Below are 23,944 nucleotides of genomic sequence, written 5' to 3'. Positions count from 1 at the left end.
TGCAACATTTATTTACTCATTATATAGGTGAATGCTAGTTTGTGCAACAGTTTAGTCAGTGCTCTTAATTCTAAATTTTTCTAGTTAGCAAGGACTTCTTTGGCTCTTTTTTCCCCAGTATTAATGATCTAAGAATGTTCATATATTTACAGAAATTAGATCTCTTGCTTGTGCTGAGTCAGGTCACTAAGAATGTACTAAAAATACGGTGCTTATATCAAATTTAGCTACAAATATAGTTGAAGTATCTTAACTCTAGTTTATGTTTCATGTTTCCTGACTCTGCTGTGTTCTTTCTGTTTATTGTATCTTGTATTTTATTTCCTAAGACTACAGTTTGGTGAAAAGACTGAGTGCCTTCAGTAACATTAATTAACAGGGTAAACAAATATACAACAAAAAATGTTATAGTCTTATTCCAAGGTTGAAATACCCTATTTTTACATTTTGAAGTTTTGTAGGTCTTTTTAAAGATTGATTTCAGTCTTTTAAATTTTTTACTTTTTTATTTACTTTCTGTTCACTCTTATTGTATGTTATATCTTTGTTTTTTTTTTCTCCTTTGATGGTACTGGAATTTGAACTCCAGACTTCATATTTGCAGAGCAGTTAGTTACTCTACTACTTAAGCCACAACTCTGACTTATTTATGTCTTACTTCTCTTCTTTTTTTCTCCTTTCTTCTTGCTAGTTTGAACTAGCAAGTTTGAACTCAGGTAAATGTGGGGTCTACCTGGCTTGTTTATTCCCATAGTACTCTACCTCTTGAATCATACCTCTAGATGGGCTTTTTGCTAATTGATGTTGGAGGCCAGGTCTCTCAAGATTTTTCTGCCTAGGTTGTCTGAACCATAATCCTTTAAATCTTAGCCTTCTGAGTAGCTAGAATTATGTGTGGTAACCACTGGCCTTTGTTATTTTCAAGGTGGCACCCCTCTATGCCTAGGCTGGCCTGGGCTAGGATCCTCCAATTTGTGTTTCCTCATGTTGCTGTGGATGGTAGTCATATACTGGTGTACCCAGCCATTGAGTGAGATGGAATCTTAACTTTTATGCCTAGACTTGATTTGAACCACAATCTACACCCCCACCCCACCCCCAATCTCTACCTCCCAAATAGCTAGGATTATAATATGTAGCCACCATGCCTGGCTTATCTTCCTTTTTACCCATTTTCCTTTTGCAGGCTTTTCCTTTTATACTTGAGGGTTTTTTTTCTTTATCCTTGAATCATTTCCTTATTGAGAAATTAAAGGAAAATCTCTTTTTAGTGCTGTAACAGTCTTAAATTTGGCTTCCACTTGTGTCCTGATTTTACATATGTGTTCGTCTTAGGATTTAGTGCATTAACTTCTATTTCCTGAATTATTTTCAAGGAATATGAAAATGTTCGTCAGGAATATGAAGGAGTAAAACTAGCCCGTGATCAAGTGAAGGAAGAAGTCAGAAAACTTAAAGAAGGGCAGATTCCTATCACAAATCGAATTCAAGAAATCGAAAGGGAACGTCATAATATGGAGGCTCGAATCAAAGAAAAGGTACTCTTGTTCAATTTTAGATTGTCTGGATTTTACTTTAGCAAGCACAAAAAAAAAATGACCTTAAATATATTGTAGGATTCACTATGTCAGTTCTTTAACTAGTAGTACTAGTTGGGATAATATAATAATAATAATAATAATAAAGTCATTCCTGGTATTTTTAATACCTAAAATTGTTTATGGTTGTGCTTTTTAACCTTAAGGAGGAGTTTTGTGGTCATAGATTATTTCAGAATGGTTTAAATTCCTGCTTGCAGAATATAAATGGTCTCTTCTTGTTTGAGGATGATAAATTCCCCAGTAGCTATCTGAAACTATAGCACTGAATCAATTTGAGTATTCTTTATGTGAAGCACTTTCAGAAAATTTTCATATTTCTTTGCCATACCTGAATTGTCAGTATGGTTGCTCTTCCTTTTTGGAGCCATTAATAATAATAATTAATAATAAGAGTTACTTGAACAGAAGCACTACAGTACCTTGACTATCAATCTGGTAACTGAGATGATTGCTCAGTTACTAGTGGGTAGGGCTCGTAGCATGTACTGTGTGGATATGCTGGACATAGAAGTGCTTGATGTCAGGACAGAGAAGGACAGCTTGATATTTAATAGTGTTATTCAGAACAGCACACAATTAAAATTTATTTATAAATTTTCCCATAGTTTTCTGTTTACTTGGGTTTCTTTGATTTTGCTTATGGTTTTTACAGAACTCAGGGTCTTGTACTTTGCTAGGCAAGCATTCTTCCACTGTGCTAAATTCCCTATCCCCTGTTGGATGTTTGTTTTTTTTTGGCCAGTCCTGGGCCTTGGACTCAGGGCCTGAGCACTGTCCCTGGCTTCTTCCCGCTCAAGGCTAGCACTCTGCCACTTGAGCCACAGCGCCGCTTCTGGCCATTTTCTGTATATGTGGTGCTGGGGAATCAAACCTAGGGCCTCGTGTATCCGAGGCAGGCACTCTTGCCACTAGGCTATATCCCCAGCCCCCTGTTGGATGTTTTTGAGCTGAGCTTAATCACAGAAAGTAAGATCATGGGTAAAGGGGAGCTACTGTGTAATGTAATATAAATTGATCCAAATTTTGCATGAGATTTTGGAGATAAATAGATACAAAAAAATCAAGGGACAGACCTCCCCTTGAGAACTTTAACATAAATTCATCAGTTTTATCCTCATATGTATGTATTACCCTAGATTCACTAACAATTTAATAAAGGATCATTCCATATACAGATGTAAAAACTAGGTTTTAATGTGTTTGAAAAAGCAAACCCTAGTTGTATGGAATTTTTTCATCTGAACATAAGATTGTGCCTTTCCTTTTGTGGGAGCCTATAAACCAGGAAATTGATTTTGTGAGCTATATAGTTCCAGATGGTTTCCTTAACTATGAATGTTGAGCGTACTTTCTGAGCACTAAAGACCATTTTTAGGAATGTAAAGTTTATAACAGGAAAAGAGTGACTATTTCAACTTGCCTTAATTCTACAATAGTTAAATAGGTGAGAAGAGTTGCCTTCAAATCTAGGAGAGTAAATAGGATTTTAGGGTTTGATTGGACCTGGTTTTAAAAGAAAATTACAATTGAACATTTTGAATTTTAGAGCAAGAAGGGAATAATAGATATTGTTAGCCTAGATAAATCTAGTCACTAGTTAAGCACAGTAAATTGCAGAGGTAATATGAGTAGAGAGCTAATAAATAGTTGGCAGTCATTGTTACTTAATGGTGGTTCAGCATAGTTATTAAGTTATGGGTTTATAGTTGCTTTTACAGTAGAAAACTATGTCTAAGTAAATTTTAATTCTCCTAGAGAATTAGATATACAACTTGTTATGCTTATCTGTTATCATAGCACTTTGGCTGCTAGGATGTTCTCAAATATCTTTGAGCTTCATGTGTTCATGTGGATATCCACATAGCCTGAGGTACTTTAGTTTTGAAGTGCTCCTAGATTCTGAAGTGACACATTCTAACAGAATATATCTCTGTATCTATCTATCCTTCTCTACATAGGTGTATATACATTTTTTTTTTGCTAATATTAGGGTTTGAACTCGGGCCTTGTGCTTCATAGGCAGCTCTGTTCTCTACCTGCTCCTCTTGAGCCACTCTACCAGCCCTTTTTGTACGGGTGTATGTTTTGTTGTTGTTTCATTGTGCTAGGAGTTGAACTGGACTTGTTTGGCTAGTGATCTCCCACTTGAGCCATGCCTCCAGCCTCCCTTTTTGCTGGATAATTGAAAATCGACTCTTTGCCTGGACTAGGTTTGTAATGAGATCCTCCAGGTCTTAGCTTCCTTAGTAGCTAGAATTACAGGCTTGAGCCACCAGTGCCTGGCTGTATAGTTTTGTTTGTTTGTTTTGTTTAGTGCTAGTCCTGGATCTTGAAATCAGGGCTTCGGCACTGTCCCTGAGCTTTTTTGCTCAAGGCTAGCAATCTGCCTTTTGAGCCATAACTCTGCTTTTTTTTTTGTTTTTTTTTTTTGTTTTTTTTGTTTTTTTTGGCCAGTCCTGGGGCTTGGACTCAGGGCCTGAGCACTGTCCCTGGCTTCCTTCTGCTCAAGGCTAGCACTCTGCCACTTGAGCCACAGCGCCACCTCTGGCCGATTTCTGTATATGTGGTGCTGGGGAATCGAACCCAGGGCCTCATGTATATGAGGCAGGCTCTCTTGCCAGCCCCCATAACTCTACTTTTTTGATGCTTAATTGGAGATAAGAGAATCTTACAGGCTGGGCTGGTTTTAAACTGAGATCTTCTGATCTCAGCCTCCTGAGTAGCGAGGATTATAGTCGTGAACAACTTGTACCAGCAGGTTATTTTTGAAATTAGATACTTTAGATAGCCTAGACTATGATCTTCCTATTTGTTCTTCTTCATGTAGCTGGGATGACAGGCATAAGCTGCCCAGCTTGGGTTTTGGTTGAAATACAGTCTTTTATGCTTATACTGGCCTTATACCATGATCCTCCTAAGTAATTAGGATTAGAGATACCATGACTGCCTACTTCAGCTGTTTTCAGTATCAGTGAGAATAAGCTTTTATAGCTTTCCTATACTAGTAGTATTTTTTATGATATTTATGAATTTGATTTGAAATAAAAGGTGGAAAAGCACAGTGTTGTGAGTTTAACTTACAGAACAAATTTTGAATGAATTGGACCATATAATTAGTACATGTGAGTTCTTAACTTTTCCCTTTTGATTCAATCTTACAGGCAACAGATATTAAGGAGACATCACAAAAATGCAAACAAAAGCAAGATCTTATCGAAAGGAAAGATAAACATGTAAGATTTTCTGCTGAAGTTTTATTACCTTAATTTACTCTAACTTGTGTTTCCTGGTCCGGACAACAGGTCAATTGATTGTTTAGGAACTCTTCATTCTCTGTTATTTATATTACTCTATGGGAAACTTGCAGTCTCCTAGTAGTTATACTGAATATAATTCGGGAAATTTTCTCAAAGTTACTCACATGGCTATAGCTCACCTGTGTTGATAAGGTTTTTTAAAATTGATTTAATTCCATTATGATTTCTTAGAGAAGTTCTTCATTTTTAAATTTCTACAGATAGAAAGAATTGTATTGCTGTTGTTTTCTTTTGGAGTGCTGAAGAAATCAGAATCTCATCATGTTAGTCATATGCTCTACCTTAGAGCTCCACCTCTAAAATATAGATGCAGAATTTTAAGCTTTTTTTTTAAGTCTCCCATGTAGAAGTTCGAGGTTACTATGTTATGATCTATAAATGTAGCTTTTATGGCTTTGTTTTTAGAGGAATCTGGGAGTTTTATTGAATATTTGATTTTTGTACATATATTTGAAAAGAAACATTCTGTCTTTGGGTTTTGAGATAAACATACAGACAGACAGACAGACAGATGGATAGATAACTAGACACATTTACTATTTCTCAGATGTTTTACTTTTTTCTTTTTTAACCAACTTCACATACTTGTTTCTCAACTGTCCATATCTCCTGTAAGTGTAGATTGGTTTAGATTTCCTTGTAATTGTATTAGGTTTTGCTGCCTGGATTTTAAAAATTTGAGGGTCTTCCTTTATTTGCTTTGGCTATACTGAGGCTTTGGTCTTATGTGTTCTACCACTTCAGCCATGTTTCAGCCCTTTCTTCTTTTCTTTATTTTTTGAATAGTGTCTTGCTTTGTGTTCAGGCTAGCCTAGGCATTATCCTCCTGTTTATTTATGCTTCCCAAATAGCTGGAATGACAATTTCCACCACAGCACACAACTTCTTATTGTTTAAAATGCAGTCTTATAAACCCTGGATGGCAACAGCCCTCCTAACTTCAGCTTCCCAGTAGTTAGCTTTATAGGCATGAACCATTAGACCTAGCAGCTTTATTGGTTTTGTTTGTTTTGCAGTACTAAGGAGCTTTTCATATTCTAGGCAAACATTTTATCACTGAGTTATACTATATCCTCAGCCCTTTTTAAAATTTTTATGTCTGGCCACAACTTACGTCCCATTATGGCTCAGTCTCCCAAGTAACTGCGATTGTGAGCATGTACCACTGTGCTTAAACCAAAGCTTTCTTTTGTTGTTTCTACATGGAGATTTGATTTGTCTGTTATATGGCTTTTGTTTTGAATTTCTAAACAAAACCATTCTGACATTCTGTTAGTAATATAAATATTAACTGTTAATGTTTTCTGCTAACATTTTTAGTTTTATTTCTTTTAATCCCCTTTCTGCTTTCTGTTATTGATCGAGGATTTCTTATTCCATTTCTTTATTCTACCGATAATCTATAGGTGTTATGAATTCTGGATCTCTTTTATTGTTGCTTATAAGTTTAATTTTAACAAGTATAAATGACACATTTAATAAAATTCGAAATTTGTAATTATTTTTATGCTTTATTTGATTAAGATAAAAATCTAGCATACTTGTATTTCCTCTTCCATGTTAATATCAGAAATTTAAGATGTTACTTTTTTTGCTGATGTTACATGAATTTTGTTACATTTTGGTGGTTTATTTGATCAGGTTGCTTATTATATCACACTTCTAGTTTCTTCTTTTAAAGAGGTAGGGGATTCTTTTATTTTTTCCTTGCTAGATTGTAGTAGTGGTCTTTTTAAGTCCTAACATGTCTGAAAAGATCTTTTTTCCACTCTGTAATGTTAATATGACTAGATACAGAATTCTAAGTTACAAATTGTTTTTTTCTCAGCATTCAGACAGTCTTCCTTCAGTATCTCATTGGGTCACTATTGCTTCTGAAAAGTAACATATGAGAAGAAGGAATAGATCATAGTAGGTAAATCAGTATAGAGGAAAAAAGAAAAGAAATTTGAATTTGATTTTAAATGTACTGAGAAACCATGAAAAGACTTTCAAAGTTTCTAATCTAGGGAGGAACAGTATTGTATTTATTTGTTTGTTCATTCGTTCATTTATTGTCAGTCGTGGAGCTTGAACTCAATACCTGGACCCTGTCCTTGAGTGCTTTTGCTCTAAGATAGTGCTCTACCACTTTGAGCCACAGTGCCACTTCGGGTTTCTGGTGGTTAATTAAAGCTAAGCATCTCATCAACTTTCCCACCCGGCCTAGCTTTGAACTGCTATCCTCAGATCTCAGCCTCCTAAGTAGCTAGGATTACAGGCGTGAGCCACCATGCTCAGTGTGTATTTTTTTTCCTATTAAAGCACCTTGGACTGCCTTTTGAAGCGTGGGCTGACTAATCAAGAAGGAAAGCATGGAAGTCTAGAGGCTATTTAAATACTCAGGCAATAACGGTGGCTTAAATTGGGGTACAGCAGTTGATTGATGATTTTAGTAAACTGAACCAAGGAGAGTTGCTAAGGATCAGGCACTGGTAGTTCACACTTGTAATCCTAGCTACTTAGGAGGCTGAGCTCTGAGGATCACAGTAATGTCCATAAGACTCTTATCTCCAGTTAACCATCAAAGAGGAAGAAAAACTGGAAGTAGAGCTATGGCTCCTGTGGTAGAACACTAGCCTTGAGTAGAAAAAGGCTTTGGGACAGCATTTAGAACATGAGTTCAAATCCCTGGGTCAACACCCAAAATGAAAGAAAGAAAAGTTGCTGAAGGAGTAAATTAGGGATTAAATTATGAAAGAGAAGCAATAATAGCTAACTTTTTGACTTTACAGCTGATCAGAGTGATGCCTTTTACTTTAAACTGAAGAGGAAGAGTTCTATTTTGACTATGTACAATTCTGTTCTTGTATTTTAAACTTTTGTGACTGAATCTAAAATATGTCCATTAACAGTAGTTGGTTGGAAAATGTTCGGGAGTTTTTTGGATTGTTGGGTTGTTGTTGCTGTTTTCTTTCCTTTTTTTTTTTTTTTTTTTTCTCTCTTTTTGGTGCTGATTATGGGGTTTGAATTCAGGGCCTGGGTACTGTCCTAGAGGTGTTTGTTTTTTTCCCCCCTCAAAGCTAGCGTTGTGCCATTTGAGCCACACTCCTCATCCAGCTTTTTGATGGTTAATTAGAGATAAGAAGCTCACAGGTTAGCTTCAAACTGTGATCCTCAGATCTTCAGCTTCCTGAGTAGCAAGGATTATACAGGCATGAACCACCAGTTCCCAGCTCTCTATCTTTTAAACTAGAGTAATGCATTTACAATTATTATAATTGCTGACAAGGTACATGTGCCATCTTGTTAATATGTGTTCTCCATTATTCCCTTTATGTTAGTTTGTATTTTGTGGGTTGGTTTGTTTGTTTTGCCAGTTCTGCGGCTTAAACTCAGGGCTTGCACCCTGTCCCTGGCTTCTTTTTGCTCAAGGCTAGAGCTCTACCACTTCAGCCACAGCACCACTTCCTGCTTTTTCTGTTTATGGGGTACTGAGGAATTGAACCCTGGGCTTCATGCATGCTAGGCAAGCACTATACCACTAAGCAATATTCCTAGCCCATTTAAAAAATTTATTTATCTTTGAGACAAGTTCTCACTATGATGATCTCAAATTCTCAGTCTTACTTCCTTAGCCTTCTGTGTTGGCATCACCACACCTTGCCAAATGTTTTGGAATTTTCCCCCTTTTCATGGTGCTGGAGTTTAACTTAGAGTCTGGCATGTGCTGCTATCATGTCTTTAAAACAAATTATTGCATTTTCTCCTTACTTATTTTGTTATTAGAAGACAGCCATACATAAGGAGAGTTGTGACAGTTCCACATGTTTGGGAAGTATTGTGTTAGTGTCCCCATTACTTTGCCTTACCTCTCTCCCCTGTTAACATTTTTATATTTGCTGCTAACCTATCTCTACAGTATCCAAAACTTATTCTCTTTCACTTCCATTAACCCAGTTCCCTCTTACTAGTATCTAACTTTTTTTCTTTTCTTTTTTTTTTGTACTGGATTTGAACTCAAGGCCTCTGACTTTCTACCACTTGAGCCATACCTTCTACACCTATTTCAGTATTAATTTATAGCAATTTAGTACAGGTTAACATCACCAAATATCAATAATTAAAATGTTCTTACATAGTTCTAATCACTCCTTTCTGGAAATCATGAATATGATTTATAGCTCTTTCTTCATAAGCTCTGGTTGTCTAACATCAAGTAGTTGTCCTACAGTTCAATTCAGTTCATTTACCATAGGCCCTAGAAGTAAAGGAGTGACCAGACCTGGCAAAAATGAAGCTTCGAAAGAATCTATTTTTCATATTTTCCCAGTTGTTGCCAAGCTGCTAGTTTTCATTGTGGTTGTGAGATCTTTGTTTTCTTGGCTACCACAGAAATAGGAAAAGAGGACTTTGGGAATCAGAGATGTTCAGAAAGCAATAATGCTTTCTGTTTTTATCAGGACTCAGCCATTTTTCTTCAGTGAACATGTCCATGATTCCTGCAAGCATTTGATTCCAGAGTCAATTTTGACAATTTTTGTCATTGTTTATTGTTTTTATGGAGGAAAGGATTTTCAGAGTTCCTTATTTCACCATTCCTGACGAAATCCAAATGTTTTCTATATCTACAGAAAGATGTTGCTGGGATTTTAATAGGAATTGCATTAAACCTTTGGGGAGAATTGAAATTTTTACTATGTTGAGTCTTCCAATCTGTGAACACGGTATGTCTCCATTTATTTAGATCTTTGATTTCTTTCATCACTATTTGTAGTTTTCAGCATACAAATCCTTTGTTGTATTCGACTTAAACCTTTGGCAATAAAAAATGCCCCCTCCCTAGATTCTGTGAGATTTTCTACATGTTATATACTAATAAGGATAGACATGTTTTGTTTTGTTTTTTCCTTTCTGTATGTGTTTAGTTTCCTTTTCCTGAAATGACCAGAACTTCTAGCATTATAACAGAGTAAGAATAGTGAATACAGACATCCTAGCCTTGTTCTAGAGCTCCGGAGAAAGCATTCATTAGGCAAAGCATCACTATGTTAGTTATGTGTATTTTACAGATGCTTTTTATTAGATTCAGGAAGTTACTGTACATATATTCATGTTTCTGAGAATTTTTATGAATGAGTGTTCACTTTTATCAAATGCTCTTTACCTCTATTGAATGACTATAGTTTTTTCTTTAGCCTGTTGATAGGATGGGTTATATTGATTGATTTTTTAAAAATATGAAATCAACCTTACCTCTTTGAAATAAGTTCTACTTGGTTGTAGTATATAAATGTGTCATTCTTTTTGTAATTCAAGTAAATTATGTTTGTCAACATTTTGTTAGAGGATTTTTGTGTCTCTGTGCGAGATATTCTTCTGTACTTTTCATTTTGTGCTATGCGTGTGTGCGTGTGTGTGTGTGTGTGTGTGTGTGTGTGTGTGTGTGTGTGTGCATGCTGGTTTTATGTGCGTTCTGGGACTTGAACTTGGGGCCTGAGTGCTGTCCTTGTACTTTTCTGCCCAAAGCTAGTACTCTTACTACTTGAGCCATGGCTCCATTTCTCTATTTGTGCTTTTGGTATTAGGATAATAACTTACTTTCATAAAGTGAATTAGAAAACAGTGCCTCTTCATTATTTTCTGGAAGAGATCATATGGGACTAATGTTAATTTCTTCTTTAAACATTTTGTATAATTCTTGGAGTGAAACTGGGCTTAGAGATTTCTTTGGGGGAAATTTTCAAATCACAATTTTAGTTTTCTTAATAGTTTGATGGTTATTCAAATAAGATATTTCATACCACTTAACTGTGTTTTGAAATAAATTAATTCAGTTTGACTAGAGAGGTAGCGCAAGTGATAGAGCACTTGCCTAGAAAACATGAGACCCTGATTCTATAATATGGGAAGGAAGTTGTTAGGTTCATTTTGTTCAAGTATTCAGATTTATGTATGTACAAATTTTTGTTGATGCTTGGGTGAGAGGAGGATACTAGTATTGAACACAGGGCCTTACGCTTGGAAGACAGGTACTCTACCACATGAGCCACACCTGCAGCCCCTTTTTGCTTTTTCATAACTTCAGGATTGGGTCTTTATGTCCAGGCTGGCCTAGGCTGTGGTCTTCCTATTTGTGCTTCCCCATGTCTCTGAGGATGAAAGGCTCAAAAGCGATCATTGACCAAGATGGAGCCTCAAAGACCCATTCCTGGAATCTTAGCTAATCAGGAGAATGAGATCTGAGTTCATAGTTCAAAGCCAGCTCAGGCAGGAAATTCTGTGATACTCTAACAGCCAGCAAAAAGCCAGTAATGGAGCTGTGGCTCAAGTGGTAGAGTACCAGCTTTAAGCAAAAAAAGCTAAGAATGGTTATTCAAATAAGTTTAGTGTATTTTTTTCCATTTTACTTGAGGTAACAAATACCAGTTCCTGAGTTAAAGCCCCATTGCCAGTTAAAAAACAAAAACAAAAACAGAAACAACCTTTATTCCTACACTGGCCTAGAATAATCCCTGATCTCTGCCTCCTAAATAGCTAGGATTATAGGCTTGTGCAACCTCACCTGGCTTGTGTATATAAACGATTTTATCTTTCTAGTATAGACCCTGTAATAAGATCACTTTTCCATTCCATCAGAAAGTTGTTTGTTTTACTTCTTCACTTTTTTATCATTCTTGTTAGAGATTTGTTAAATTTATTAGTGCATTTTCTAGGAGATAGCTCATTGTTTTTGTCAGTTTCGGTTTTCTCAGTTTCAAAACTTTTCTCAGTTTTGTTGTTCTCAGTTGTGTTGGTTTCTATTTGTGACTTTATTTTCTTTCTCCAAAGTTGTTGAGATAGAATTTAGATATTGGTTTGAGTTTTACTCTTATGTCCCCTTTAAAACACTTTATTTTTCTTCTCTTTGCTTTAACTGTGCCCACAGATTTTGATATTAGTATACTTTTGATTTTTATTAAGATTAGTGGGGAGTGGGCGTTCCATTAACTTGGAGTTAGAATTTGTTAACTTTCAGGTACTGGGGCTTGAACTCAGGACTTTATGCTTGCTTGGCTTGCTTGCTAGGTTTGCTTACATTCCTGGCACTCTGCCATTTTAGCCACTCCTCCAGCCCTGCTTTTTGCTGGTTTTTGGAACTGGAGTCTAGCCAGGTTTTCTGCCTAGGCCAGCTTCAAATCACTGTCCTCCAGGTCTCAGCCCCCTGTGTAGCTATAATACAGGGGTGAGCAACTAGCACCTGGCCCTTTAATGGATTTTTAAGTGTTTTCCAAATTAGGGTTATTTGTAGTAAAACTGCTATTGAGTTTTTCTCATGTAGCTTTTTGTATAGGAATACATTTTCATTTTGGGTAGTTGAAGATAGTGAATCAAGGTGCCAGAATTACCAGCATATGAATAGAGTGAACAATAAGGATAATGAATGGGTGGCAAAAGAGGATCCCATAATCTTCAGAGGAACTAGAGTGGGGGTTAGTTAAAAGAGAAAGGAATACAAGACAATGGTGAGAATACCTTACCTTTGAGTCCTTAAATAGTGAGATATGGCAACTCACTATACATTAGGGCTATAGGGAAAATGTCTTCCAGAAAATGTCTAGCCAGGTTTCAATTGGAGTAAGCAGGTACATTCAGAGAAATTGAAAATATAGAAGCTGAATGGCAATAGTGTGCTTTTGAAGATGGGACATCTAAAAAGGTTAGACTTAACTGTTGTCAGTCTAAACACAGGTAGTAGTCATGGTGAGACTAAGCTAATTTTTAATGGTGGTTTCTTGGGATGAGAATAGCACATAGAATTAAGAGTTCAGAAAAGTTAGAGCCAAAAAATAAAAGCAAGCGAGTATCCAGCTGCTTTTCAGTTTTTTAGATCCACACCAGTCATATTCTTTCAGTACATATTCTTTGGCACTGATTTCCTGTCACTTAGTGGTCTTTATTCTGCTTAAGAGTGCAGAACTTAAGCATGCCCTTTTCATGGACTTTTTAATGTATTTATTAGAGATTTCTTTTTTCTATGCTTTGGTAACATGCTCATTTGTTCTTCTGAGTGGCTTGGACTTAGGAGCTTCTTGTGAACTGTTGGGAACTGGCTTTTGTGTATTTTATGTGTCTTAATTTTTTCAAATTATTTTTCTATGTATTTGTTATAGGAGAAAGAATTTTGGTATATGTTTAATTTATTCATTTTGATAGTACCAGAGATAACTTTTTAAAAGGGAAATTTATACTACTGTAAATTTCTAATAAAAAGGAATAGGATAAAATATTTGTTTCTATAACAAGGCATAATTCCAGTGTTAATATTTCGTTTTGCGAAAACCTCTGAAGGATAACAAGAAACTTTGTGGGGGCTGGGATATGGCCTAGTGGCTAGAGAGCTTGCCTCGTATACATGAGGCCCTGGGTTCGATTCCCCAGCACCACATATACAGAAAACGGCCAGAAGTGGCGCTATGGCTCAAGTGGCAGAGTGCTAGCCTTGAGCAAAAGGAAGCCAGGGACAGTGCTCAGGCCCTGAGTCCAAGGCCCAGGACTGCCCCCCCCCCCAAAAAAAAAGAAAAAGAAAGAAACTTTGTGGGTAACAGGGTTACTTAGTATAAAATATGTTCTGTAAATAGATACAGGTAGATGTTAAAATATATAAGTTTTAGGACATTCAATTATAAGTTACTTTTGTCTTAAGTCTTTTTCATACTTTAAAAATAATATAACCTTCATAATGGTGCAGAGGAGGGAGTAAATTCTACTTAGAAATAAAGCGAGCTAATTAGGTTATTTAATGTGTCTTCATTTATTTTAATGCAAAATTTTAAATGAATTTTGTACATAGGCATATATGTGTGTGCTAAAAATATCTCAGTCCTATTTTGGGTAACTGGTTTTTATTTTTAAAACTCCACTGACATTAGGTACCAACTGATTTACTGATTGTAAATTAAGAAGTTTAAATTTGGGGAGGATTGATGGCTGTGGAATTTGAACTCATGACTGTTTGTAGGCTGGTATTCTACCACTTGAGCTAGAACCCTTTTTGCTCTGTTTATTTTTTATGTACTCTCCCCTTTTGTTGAGGGTGGAGAGGTAACCTTCTACTTCTTTTCTCTCTTTTTTTTTTTTTTTGGCCAGTCCTGGGCCTTGGACTCCGGGCCTGAGCACTGTCCCTGGCTTCTTCCCGCTCAAGGCTAGCACTCCGCCACTTGAGCCACAGCGCCGCTTCTGGCCATTTTCTGTATATGTGGTGCTGGGGAATCGAACCTAGGGCCTCGTGTATCCGAGGCAGGCACTCTTGCCACTAGGCTATATCCCCAGCCCCCACTTCTTTTCTCTTGAGATGGGGTCTGGACCCCCGCCCGTCAGGTGTGGAGCTTGAACTTGGCACTGGGCACTGGGCACTGCCCCTGAGTTCTTTTGCTCAAGGCCAGCACACTACTTCCAGTTTTCTGGTGGCTAACTGGTGATGAGTCTCATGGACTTTCCTCCTCAGGCTGGCCTTGAACCTTCATCCTGATCTCAGCCTTCTGTGTAGCAAGGATTACAGGTGTGTGCCATCAGCACCTTGCTGGAAAACTTTGTACTTAGGCTGGCTGTTACTCAGTCCTCCTGATCTGATCTCACTCTCTCCACTCAGTGCAGCTATTGGATGAGATGGGACGTTACAAGCTTTTTGCCCACAGATTAGCTTTGAACCATGACCACCCTTCTAAGTAGCTAATATAGATGTGAGCCATGAGTACATGTAAAGATTGATGATTCATTCATACTTCAAAATATAAGCTTCAAGTATTGATAGAAAATGATTTTGTTGAAAGAAAAGTTTAAACATAATCATTTCTATTATTAGTATTCTGTTACTCATTGAAACACATACCGTGTGATTGTTTTAACTTTGGTCATACGTGATATATATTTATTTCCTTCTACATATTTAGAAATCCCTTTGTTTAAATAAACAAATATTTAATGAGTGTTAATTATGTTACTCACCATTATTATTTGAAATAATGTGTTCACTAATGTAAAAAAACAACAAATTAGTATGACTAGTAATCTGCTAGTCTAATTATAGCAGAAAACCTTTTAATGAGGAAAATAACCCTGCCCTGTTCTGTCATTCTCTTTCTAATCTTGGACTTTTTTGGTTGTTGTAATTGTGGTACATCCCAGGATCTTGTGCATTTTAGGCAGCGCTTGTCCACAGAGCAGAATCCCCATTCTTGTGCATTTTCAAAACAATATTACTACAAAAGACATGTAATCTCAAGCACCTTCCTTTTTTATTATTAGATTGAAGAACTTCAACAGGCTTTAATAGTAAAACAAAATGAAGAGCAGGACCGACAGAGGAGAATAAGCAATACCCAAAAAATGATAGAAGATTTGCAAAATGAACTAAAAACCACTGAAAACTGTGAGAATCTTCAGCCTCAGATTGATGCCATTACAAATGATTTGAGACGAATTCAGGATGAAAAGGGATTATGTGAAGGCGAGATTATTGATAAACGAAGAGAGCGAGAAACTCTAGAGAAGGAGAAACAGAGTAAGTTTTCTTAGAGTGAAGACATTTATAAAATGCAGATATTTCTGTTGATGGGTTCTTCCCTGATACTCATCATGCTTACTTCCTATCTTACCAACTTGGTCATGTGTGCTGATTTGCCACTAACTTATTTCCAATTTCAGTAATTGATTTAATTCTCTATATAAATGCTGAGTTTATCAGATCAGATCCTTATCTTAACCTTTAAAAGCTTTAGTTTTGCTCCATGAAATAAGTATAGTTTATCTTTGCCTTTCTTTCTTTACATTTTACCTGATATATATGCATATGTATGTATATATGTATCCCTTTCCTATTACAATTCCTCAAAATATTACTGATTGTTATGGTAATATGGCTATATATAACATATATAATATAGCATATTACTTCTATAACAGAGAGCTAGAAAGAGTGCCTTTTTTTTTTTTTTTTTTTTTTTTTTTGCCTGTCCTGGGTCAGGGCTTGAAGCACCTGGCTTCTTTTTGCTCAATGCTAGCACTCTACCACTTGAGCCACAGCACCACTTCTGGCTTTTTCTGTATATGTAGTGCTGAGGAGTCAAACCCAGGGCTTCATGTATGCTAGGCAAGCACTCTACCACTAGGCCACATTCCCAGCCCAAGAGTGCCTTTTTTATTTAATGTTTTTATTGTTATTATTTTTTACAAAGGTGTTACAGTTACATAAATCAAGTAAAGAGTACCTTTCTTTTTGGATATTGTCACCCCTCTTTCTCTCAGTTTTGCCCTCCCATTTCCACCCACAAATTGTATAGTTCATTTTTAACACAGTGTCTAGTGATTACCACTAGACAAAAGTTCACTCATTAGATCTCTGTTTCTGTGCCTCCCAAAGATAGATAAACAAACAAGACAAAAAGAAAAAACAAAAACAGCCATAAAGAAAAAAACACCTCTTGCTTGCATCTCCTGGAGTTCATTTTGAAAAATACTATTGCATTTGATTACATACACATAGGTATTGAGCAAACTTTGTGTTCCTTTCTGAAGGGTATCATCCTTTGGAGAGTATCACTTAACAATTGCCAGTATTTATACAATTTGTAAGCTAAAATACTAATATAATACTCTCATCCTTGGATTTCACATTCAGTATTTTCTTTTTTTTGGCCTTGGACTCAGGGCCTGAGCACCATCCCTGGCTTCTTCCCACTCAAGGCCAGCACTCTGCCACCTGAGCCACAGCGCCCCTTCTGGCCGTTTTCCATATATGTGGTGCTGGGGAATCCAACGGAGAGCTTCATGTGTAGGAGGCAAGCACTCTTGCCACTAGGCCATATTCCCAGCCCCAGTATTTTCTTATCATCTAGTTTTTATCTTTTCAAGGCTGAAAACATTAGTATTTTACTGATAATCATAATTTTTGTCTTCTCTGAGTTACTAAGTTTGTAGCTAACCAAATAAGCCATTGATAATAATTAAATATCTTGGGTTAATAACTTTTTTCAAAGGTATCCACTTGCCTTTTCTTTTAAAAAGAAAAGGAAAAAATACCATTTGAATTGGTGTTTTTTTTAATGGTAGAAGAAAACAATTGATTAGGCTTTCTGTTGAATTCTTAGCCTTCTCTCTCCTTTCTTTTTAGCTTATTCTCTAGGCCTACTGGCATGGTTGTCACCTGAGATTTTTCTCACACCTCCATTGAATAAATCTACCCTATTCCTGAATTCCCTAAGACCCAAGAAGAGATGAGGATTAATTTGTCTTTGCATCACTGAGAACATTTTTAATTCATTATCTACTTCTCTTAATATTATTTTATATACAGTGCTATGTTAAAATAATTTTTTCTCCAAGAATATTGAGAGCCTATTGCTATTATCTTCTGAAGGAAAGCAACTGTTTTTCTCATCCTTTTCATAGGTAACCTGTGTATTTTTCTGATAGCTTCAAGATCTTTTATCTCAGGTGTTAGAAAATTTTGGAACTATTTATCCCGGCCAGACTTTTCACCAAGTACTTACTGCATGGTGTTTGTAAGTCTCTGATCCTAGGATATTCTTCTGTACTATTAATAGATTATCACTGATTGACATTTAAAAAAAATGCTTTGTGTTTTGATGTTAGATGTGGATGGCCATATTATACGTTTTGATAATCTTATGCATCAAAAGGAAGATAAACTGAGACAAAGGTTCCGGGATACATATGATGCTGTTTTGTGGCTGAGAAATAATAGAGACAAATTTAAGCAAAGAGTCTGTGAGCCCATAATGCTTACGGTGAGATATTTTATTCATTTTGGTAGCTGGCATCTGTTACTTTTACCACTATCATCATTGTAGATTTTTGTTGTTTTAAGAATTCTTAGTCCTATTAAAACCTTGTTTTTCATTTTTTGGACTTAATATCTGATATATGGCTGGATCCATGTATAAGCTTTAAAAATAAATGTTGATTATTGAAGCTAATAACTATCACAAACCTGTGAACTTTTTTCTAGAAAGAAACATGGCACTGATAGTTGAGTATCCAAAAATCATTCATAAAATTAGTGGTTGATTCTTAGTTCATAAAACAGATTAAAATCTGCTGAAAAGGTAGAAAACCACTGTAAATAAAAATGTTGATGAATGACAAATGACATGATAAATCAAGAAAATTATCTGCTCTTTTAAAAAAGAGCATTCTGTTGGATGCTGGTGGCTCAGACCTGTAATTCTAACTACTTATGAGGCTGAGACCTGAAAGATCACTGTTTGAAGCAATCCTTGCAGAAAAGTCCAAATACTACATTTCCGTTTAACTAGCAAGCTGCCTAACAGGAGATATAGCTCAAGGTAAAGTGCCAGCCATGAGCAATAAGCAAAGAGTGTAAGACAATCCTTGATACCAGCACTGGAAGGAGAGGATGATTTCTGAAAATTTTGAGGATGAAGCAGATAGTTTACTTACAGTAAAGTATTTGGTGGCACATTGATAATCGTGAGCAAGAATAGATGAAATTATATTCAGCAAGTAACTTATGGCCATGGACATATTGTGATCAGTTTCATCTGAAATGTAAATGATTAATAATGACATTTTAGATATAGATACATAATTTAAAACTTAACCAAAATGATTTAGGGACTATTTTTGCTAATTTTTTTTCAAGAGAATGCAATGCAGATCTATGAAGAATTCATGGAACTTTGTTTTAATATTTTATTATGTCTTAGAAGAATTAGTATATACGTACTGTATTATTTTTTTATTTTATTGATTCCTTGGTTTTTTGTTTTGTTTTGTAGGGTTTTTGTGGGTTTTTTTTTTTTTTTTTTTTTTTTTTTTTGTCAGTTGTGGGCTTGAACTCTTGGCCTGGGCTCTGTCCCTGAGCCCTTCAGCTCAAGGTTAGCACCCTACCACTTGAGCCACAGTGCTACTTCCCATACTGTATTCTTTTTTACCCAGTCGATATGCGTATGGTACTATTTAAATCTTGGCCCTTGTTTAATTGTGTTGTTTGTAACAAATTCAAATAGATGTTTGGAAATGACCCTTCAGTACCAAGTCATTCTCTTTTTGTCTTTAAATATGACACTTAATTTAGTAAATAAATCTAAGAACAATGTGACATTCTTATAATTAGTGGATTTCAGGAAAATTAACTTACTTTTTATTCTTTGGTGTTTTAGATCAATATGAAAGATAATAAAAATGCCAAATATATTGAAAACCACATTCCATCAAATGACTTGAGAGCCTTTGTGTTTGAAAGTCAAGAGGATATGGAGCTTTTCCTCAGAGAGGCAAGTACTAACCAACATACACATTGGTTCATTTGGCACTTAATGTTTTAGCACTAGTTTTTTTATGTTACTTTTTTATTAACTTTACATAGTTGTACAAAGGGTTTACCATTCAATAAATCAGTTTATAAGTACAATGTATCTATCAAGGTGTCACCCCTTTCATCATTCTCACCCAACCCAACTTTTCCACTCAATTTTCCTAGTTTCATTAGATATGCATTGAATATTATGACTACATTTTTCCCACTCCCTTCTATTAATTGGTCTACACCTCTACCTCTTGACCTCTTCCTTAACATCTTTTTGAGTGCCAGTTTCCTGATACACAGTTTTTCTAAGAAGTTACACAACTTGAATTCTCTACTGCAAATACTATACTTTGGCTAATACATTTGTGTACACTTACAACCCCAGGTGTGTGTACTTGTATATTTATAAATTGGATCTCGAGGGCTGGGGATATGGCCTAGTGGCAAGAGTGCTTGCCTCGTATACATGAGGCCCTGGGTTCAATTCCCCAGCACCACATATACAGAAAATGGCCAGAAGTGGTGCTGTGGCTCAAGTGGCAGAGTGCTAGCCTTGAGCAAAACGAAGCCAGGGACAGTGCTCAGGCCCTGAGTTCAAGCCCAGGACTGGCCAAAAAATAAATAAATAAATAAATAGGATCTCGATTTTACATCTGAGAAAAAACAACCTTTTATCTTTCTGGACTTGACTTACTTCACTTAACATAGTTTTGTCCAGGTCTATCCATTTCTGAGGCAGGCACTCCCGCCACTAGGCCATATCCCCAGCCCAGGTCTATCCATTTCTTTGCCAATGTGTTATATGATTCTTCCTAATAGATGAGTAAAACTCCATTATGTGTGTGTGTGTGTGTGTGTGTGTGTGTGTGTAGATATATATATTTTTATGTATATATATATATATATATCCCACATATGCTTGACTTATTTTTCCATTGAAGGGTATCTGGGCTCTTTCTGTACCTTGGCTATGTGATTAGTGAAGCAATGAACATGATTGTGCAAGTGCCTTACTGTATTCTGATTTGTATATTCTTTTGGATAAATGCCCAAGAGTGTTATTGCTAAATTATAGGGTTTAGTTTTTGAGGAATCTCCAAACTGGTTCTCAGACTGGCTGAGCAAGTTTACATTGCCACCAGCAATTCATTAGGGTTTCTTTTTCCCACATCTGGAGCCAGCATCTGTTGTGTTGTTTGTATCTAAGTGGGATGAGATGGAATCTTAATGTTGTTTTGAATTACATTTTCTTTATGGTCAGACATGTGGGAAAGTTCTTCATGTATTTATTGGCTATTTTTACTTCGAAGTCTGTTTAGCTCATTTGCCTATTTATTAACTGGATTGTTGATTCTTTGAGGATTTAGAGCTCTGTATTTTCAGGTTATCTGGCCAGATAGATGGCAGAGATCTCCCATTCTGTAAATCTTCTGTATCAGTCTGTGAGAACACTGAAGCATGTGCAGCAATGTGTAATTAGATCATTTCTGTTTGGAAATGGCCAGCTTATCCTGTACCAAATACCTTTCAATGTATCAGAACTGGGAAGTGTGTTTCTTCTATTTTTTGTTCAGTTTTGGTATTATGGCTTCCTTAGCTGTATTATGGAACTTATCAGTGAAAATGTCCAGGTCTTGAGTTTCTTTGCATTATCATGTTACAAATTTGCCAGTATACCTGCTTTCAAGCAGTTTTTCTAGTTCATCTAAATTGTTCATGTTGTAGAATGAAGTATTTCATAATATTGTCTTTTTAATTTTTGATCTTCCACCACTAAATCTGTCAATGAGTATTTTATTTAACGTACTGCATAATTCAGTTCTAGATTTCAATTTAATTTTCTTTTAGTCTGTTAAAGTTTGTCATCTGTTCAGCATGATGATAGTTTTCTTGAGTATATATAATAGGTTCTTTAAAGTTCATATTTTCTAGTTCCAGCATTTGAGTTCATTTGAAGGTAGTTTCTCTTAACTATGTATGGTAGCATTTTCTTACATCCAGTAATTGTTTGTATTGTACATGGAATTGTGAATAATAAGTTGTACAGATTCACTTATTTTAAAGAGGCAAGCAGACAGTTAACTCAGCTGTACTCAATCTGTATCCTATACAGTGGTTAGTAATTGAAATTTCCATTCCATTTTTCAGCCTTCTGTTTTTACATTTTCCACCTAGAATTTCTCAATACTTCAATAGCTTATAGATCAGTCAATTGAACATCAATGTATATACAAAGTTCTGAGACTGTTCACTTGGCAATTACCCTCCTTCTAAGAATTTATTATCTGTGTAGCTGTTATTGTCACCACAGATGACATATTAAGATCCAGTAGGTTGCAGCTTTCTACCTGAATTCTAGCTCTGCTCCCATGCTCCAAGATGGGAAATGCTCTCAAACCATAGGCCATGTCAACACAAATCTCACTCATGCATGCTATATTCTGCTTCCAGATGTCAGTTACCCTCCAGCTTCTATTTCTCTAGTAACTTCTAGTGATAGTTTAAATTTTTTTTACCCAAAGTTTTGTAATCATTTTTAGAACAGTTAGCTCAACTCAAGAAAATCTGTTCTTAATGAAGGATAATTCTTCTCCCTTTTGTATTATTTTGAAACAAATCTCAAATTTCAAGACTTACCCTCTTAAAAATATAAATAAAAAAATGGACTTTTGCCTTGGGTGAAGGATCACAAGTTTATAGCTAGGCTGAGCTATCTAGCAAGGTGCTTCCTAAACAAAAAGATGTGGGGAGGAGAGGGGGAAAGAGAAGAAATTGACTCTTTGTAAAAGTATATAGCTGCTGCAGTAACATTATCACAGTAAAATTTTCTCATGTGATCAATATCAAATATTCAAAGTTCTTGATCATGCTAAGAATGACCATAACAACATGGTAACTTTACAAATTATTTTAATTGCGAGTGTATAATAATGAAAATAATACTGGATTTCCCATGTACTCAGGTTCGTGACAATAAAAAATTAAGAGTAAATGCTGTTATGGCCCCCAGGGTTTCATATGCAGACAAAGCACCTTCAAGATCTCTGAATGAGCTAAGGTAAATCTTGACTATAATTATTAAAATTAATTTTAAAATAATCATCTGTCACATAATGTGTTTGTTATAAGCTGTTATTCTTTTATAATGTTGTGTGTGTATGTGTGTGCATGCATGCACTGCTCCTGGGACTTGAACTCAGGGCCTGGGCTCTGTCCCTGAGCCTCTCTGTGCTCAAGGCTAGCACTCTGCCACTTGAGCCACAGTGCCACTTCTGGCCTTTTCTGTTTATGTGGTACTGAAGAATCAAACCCAGGGCTTCATGCATACTAGGCAAGCCCTCTACCAGTAAGCCACATTCTCAGCCCCAGTGTTATTCTTTTTTAGGATAGCTAATGAAGTCTAAATAAGGAACTGTTTAGGCTAGGAAATGTGATATAGTATGTCATATAGGTTACATTTCAAATCAGAGGAACAATATTGAACTACTTAATAAAAGATACTAAAATATTCCTTATTAAAGCTAAGAGATAGGAGTTGATCATTTATTGAGACTAGAATGTGGTAAGTCGCTTTATCATGCAAAAATAATTTTAAAAACTGAATATAAAACTCTCAGTTTCCAACAGTTGCAAGTAAATAGCTACAGATATAAGTAGGTAATCTTAATATAAAAGCAATAGAAAGAACAACTTAATAGCTAATGATAGAAAGTGTAAACATTTTCAACAAGGAAATAAACATGCTCCTGAAGTAATTTTAAACTCTAAAAAAAAGCCTTTTTATTTACCATTATTGGAAAACAATTTATAAGTTACTTACTGCTTACTTGCCACTTCAACAGATTTCTTAAGCACCTTTTTAAAAAAATTTTTTTCTTTATTGTCAAAGTGAAGTACAGAGGGGTTACAGTTTCATATGTAAGGCAGTGTGTGCATTTCTTCTTAAACAATTTCTTAAGAAAAAAAATCACATCAGTATCTTTCCCTTTTCTTCTTTCAGACAATATGGATTTTTCTCTTACTTACGAGAGTTATTTGATGCACCTGACCCTGTAATGAGTTATCTTTGTTGTCAGTATCATATTCATGAAGTTCCTGTAGGAACTGAAAGGACCAGAGAAAGAATTGAGCGGGTGAGAAAGTACAAATGCAATACTAGAATCATAGTTTGGTTAAAATTTCTTGTTTAAAGTAAAAAAAAAAGTTTTAGAAGTTTTAAATAAGTTAAATATTCTGTTGGTTTAATAAACCATGGAGAAATTGTTTGTATTGAAAATTTGGTAGTTGTGTTGATTACTTACTTTATGACAGAAGTAATATAGAGTTAATGAGAATAAGCATGTTTACAGTAATTGAATAAGTTAAAACCCTCAAGGAATTGTCTAGATACTCTGACCTGATTCTCCCTTGTTTGATAAACTTGTGTTTATTCATATTTTAGTTGTTACTCTTTAGTTGTTACTTTTACTCTAGATTATATTTCAGACATTATATTTTAGAAAGGTAGGCTGGGGTATAAAATTATTTTAGTAAGTATTCGTCCTCTTAAAGCTTGAAGATTATTTTAATATTTATATGAACATTTCTTACAGCATCTCACCTTTGGGCTAGTATAGCCTTAGAAATTCTTAGTTCCTACATTCTTCTAATGCTATTTGAGATTTTCTTCTTAAAAGTAATTTCTGTGTAACCAAATCACTTGTGGTTTTATTATGGGC

General features: G+C 35.6%; 1 protein-coding gene across 2 annotated transcripts in view; it reads left to right on the top strand.

Moving 5' to 3' along the window:
* Smc5 (structural maintenance of chromosomes 5) overlaps positions 1 to 23,944 on the top strand; it is a 77,866-nt gene that overhangs the window by 27,428 nt on the left and 26,494 nt on the right. For both annotated transcript variants that reach the window (XM_048332772.1, XM_048332764.1), the window contains exons 7-13: positions 1,377 to 1,538; positions 4,763 to 4,834; positions 15,185 to 15,440; positions 17,531 to 17,685; positions 19,081 to 19,194; positions 22,190 to 22,284; positions 23,227 to 23,359. In XM_048332772.1, the coding sequence (XP_048188729.1) occupies positions 1,377 to 1,538; positions 4,763 to 4,834; positions 15,185 to 15,440; positions 17,531 to 17,685; positions 19,081 to 19,194; positions 22,190 to 22,284; positions 23,227 to 23,359 (987 nt within the window). The remainder of the gene's footprint in view (positions 1 to 1,376; positions 1,539 to 4,762; positions 4,835 to 15,184; positions 15,441 to 17,530; positions 17,686 to 19,080; positions 19,195 to 22,189; positions 22,285 to 23,226; positions 23,360 to 23,944) is intronic.

Source organism: Perognathus longimembris, chromosome 1, assembly GCF_023159225.1.
Source record: "Perognathus longimembris pacificus isolate PPM17 chromosome 1, ASM2315922v1, whole genome shotgun sequence".
Classification (NCBI taxonomy): Eukaryota; Metazoa; Chordata; class Mammalia; order Rodentia; family Heteromyidae; genus Perognathus; species Perognathus longimembris.
Note: the sequence above shows the minus strand (reverse complement) of the source record. Positions and strands in the feature narration are given on the sequence as shown.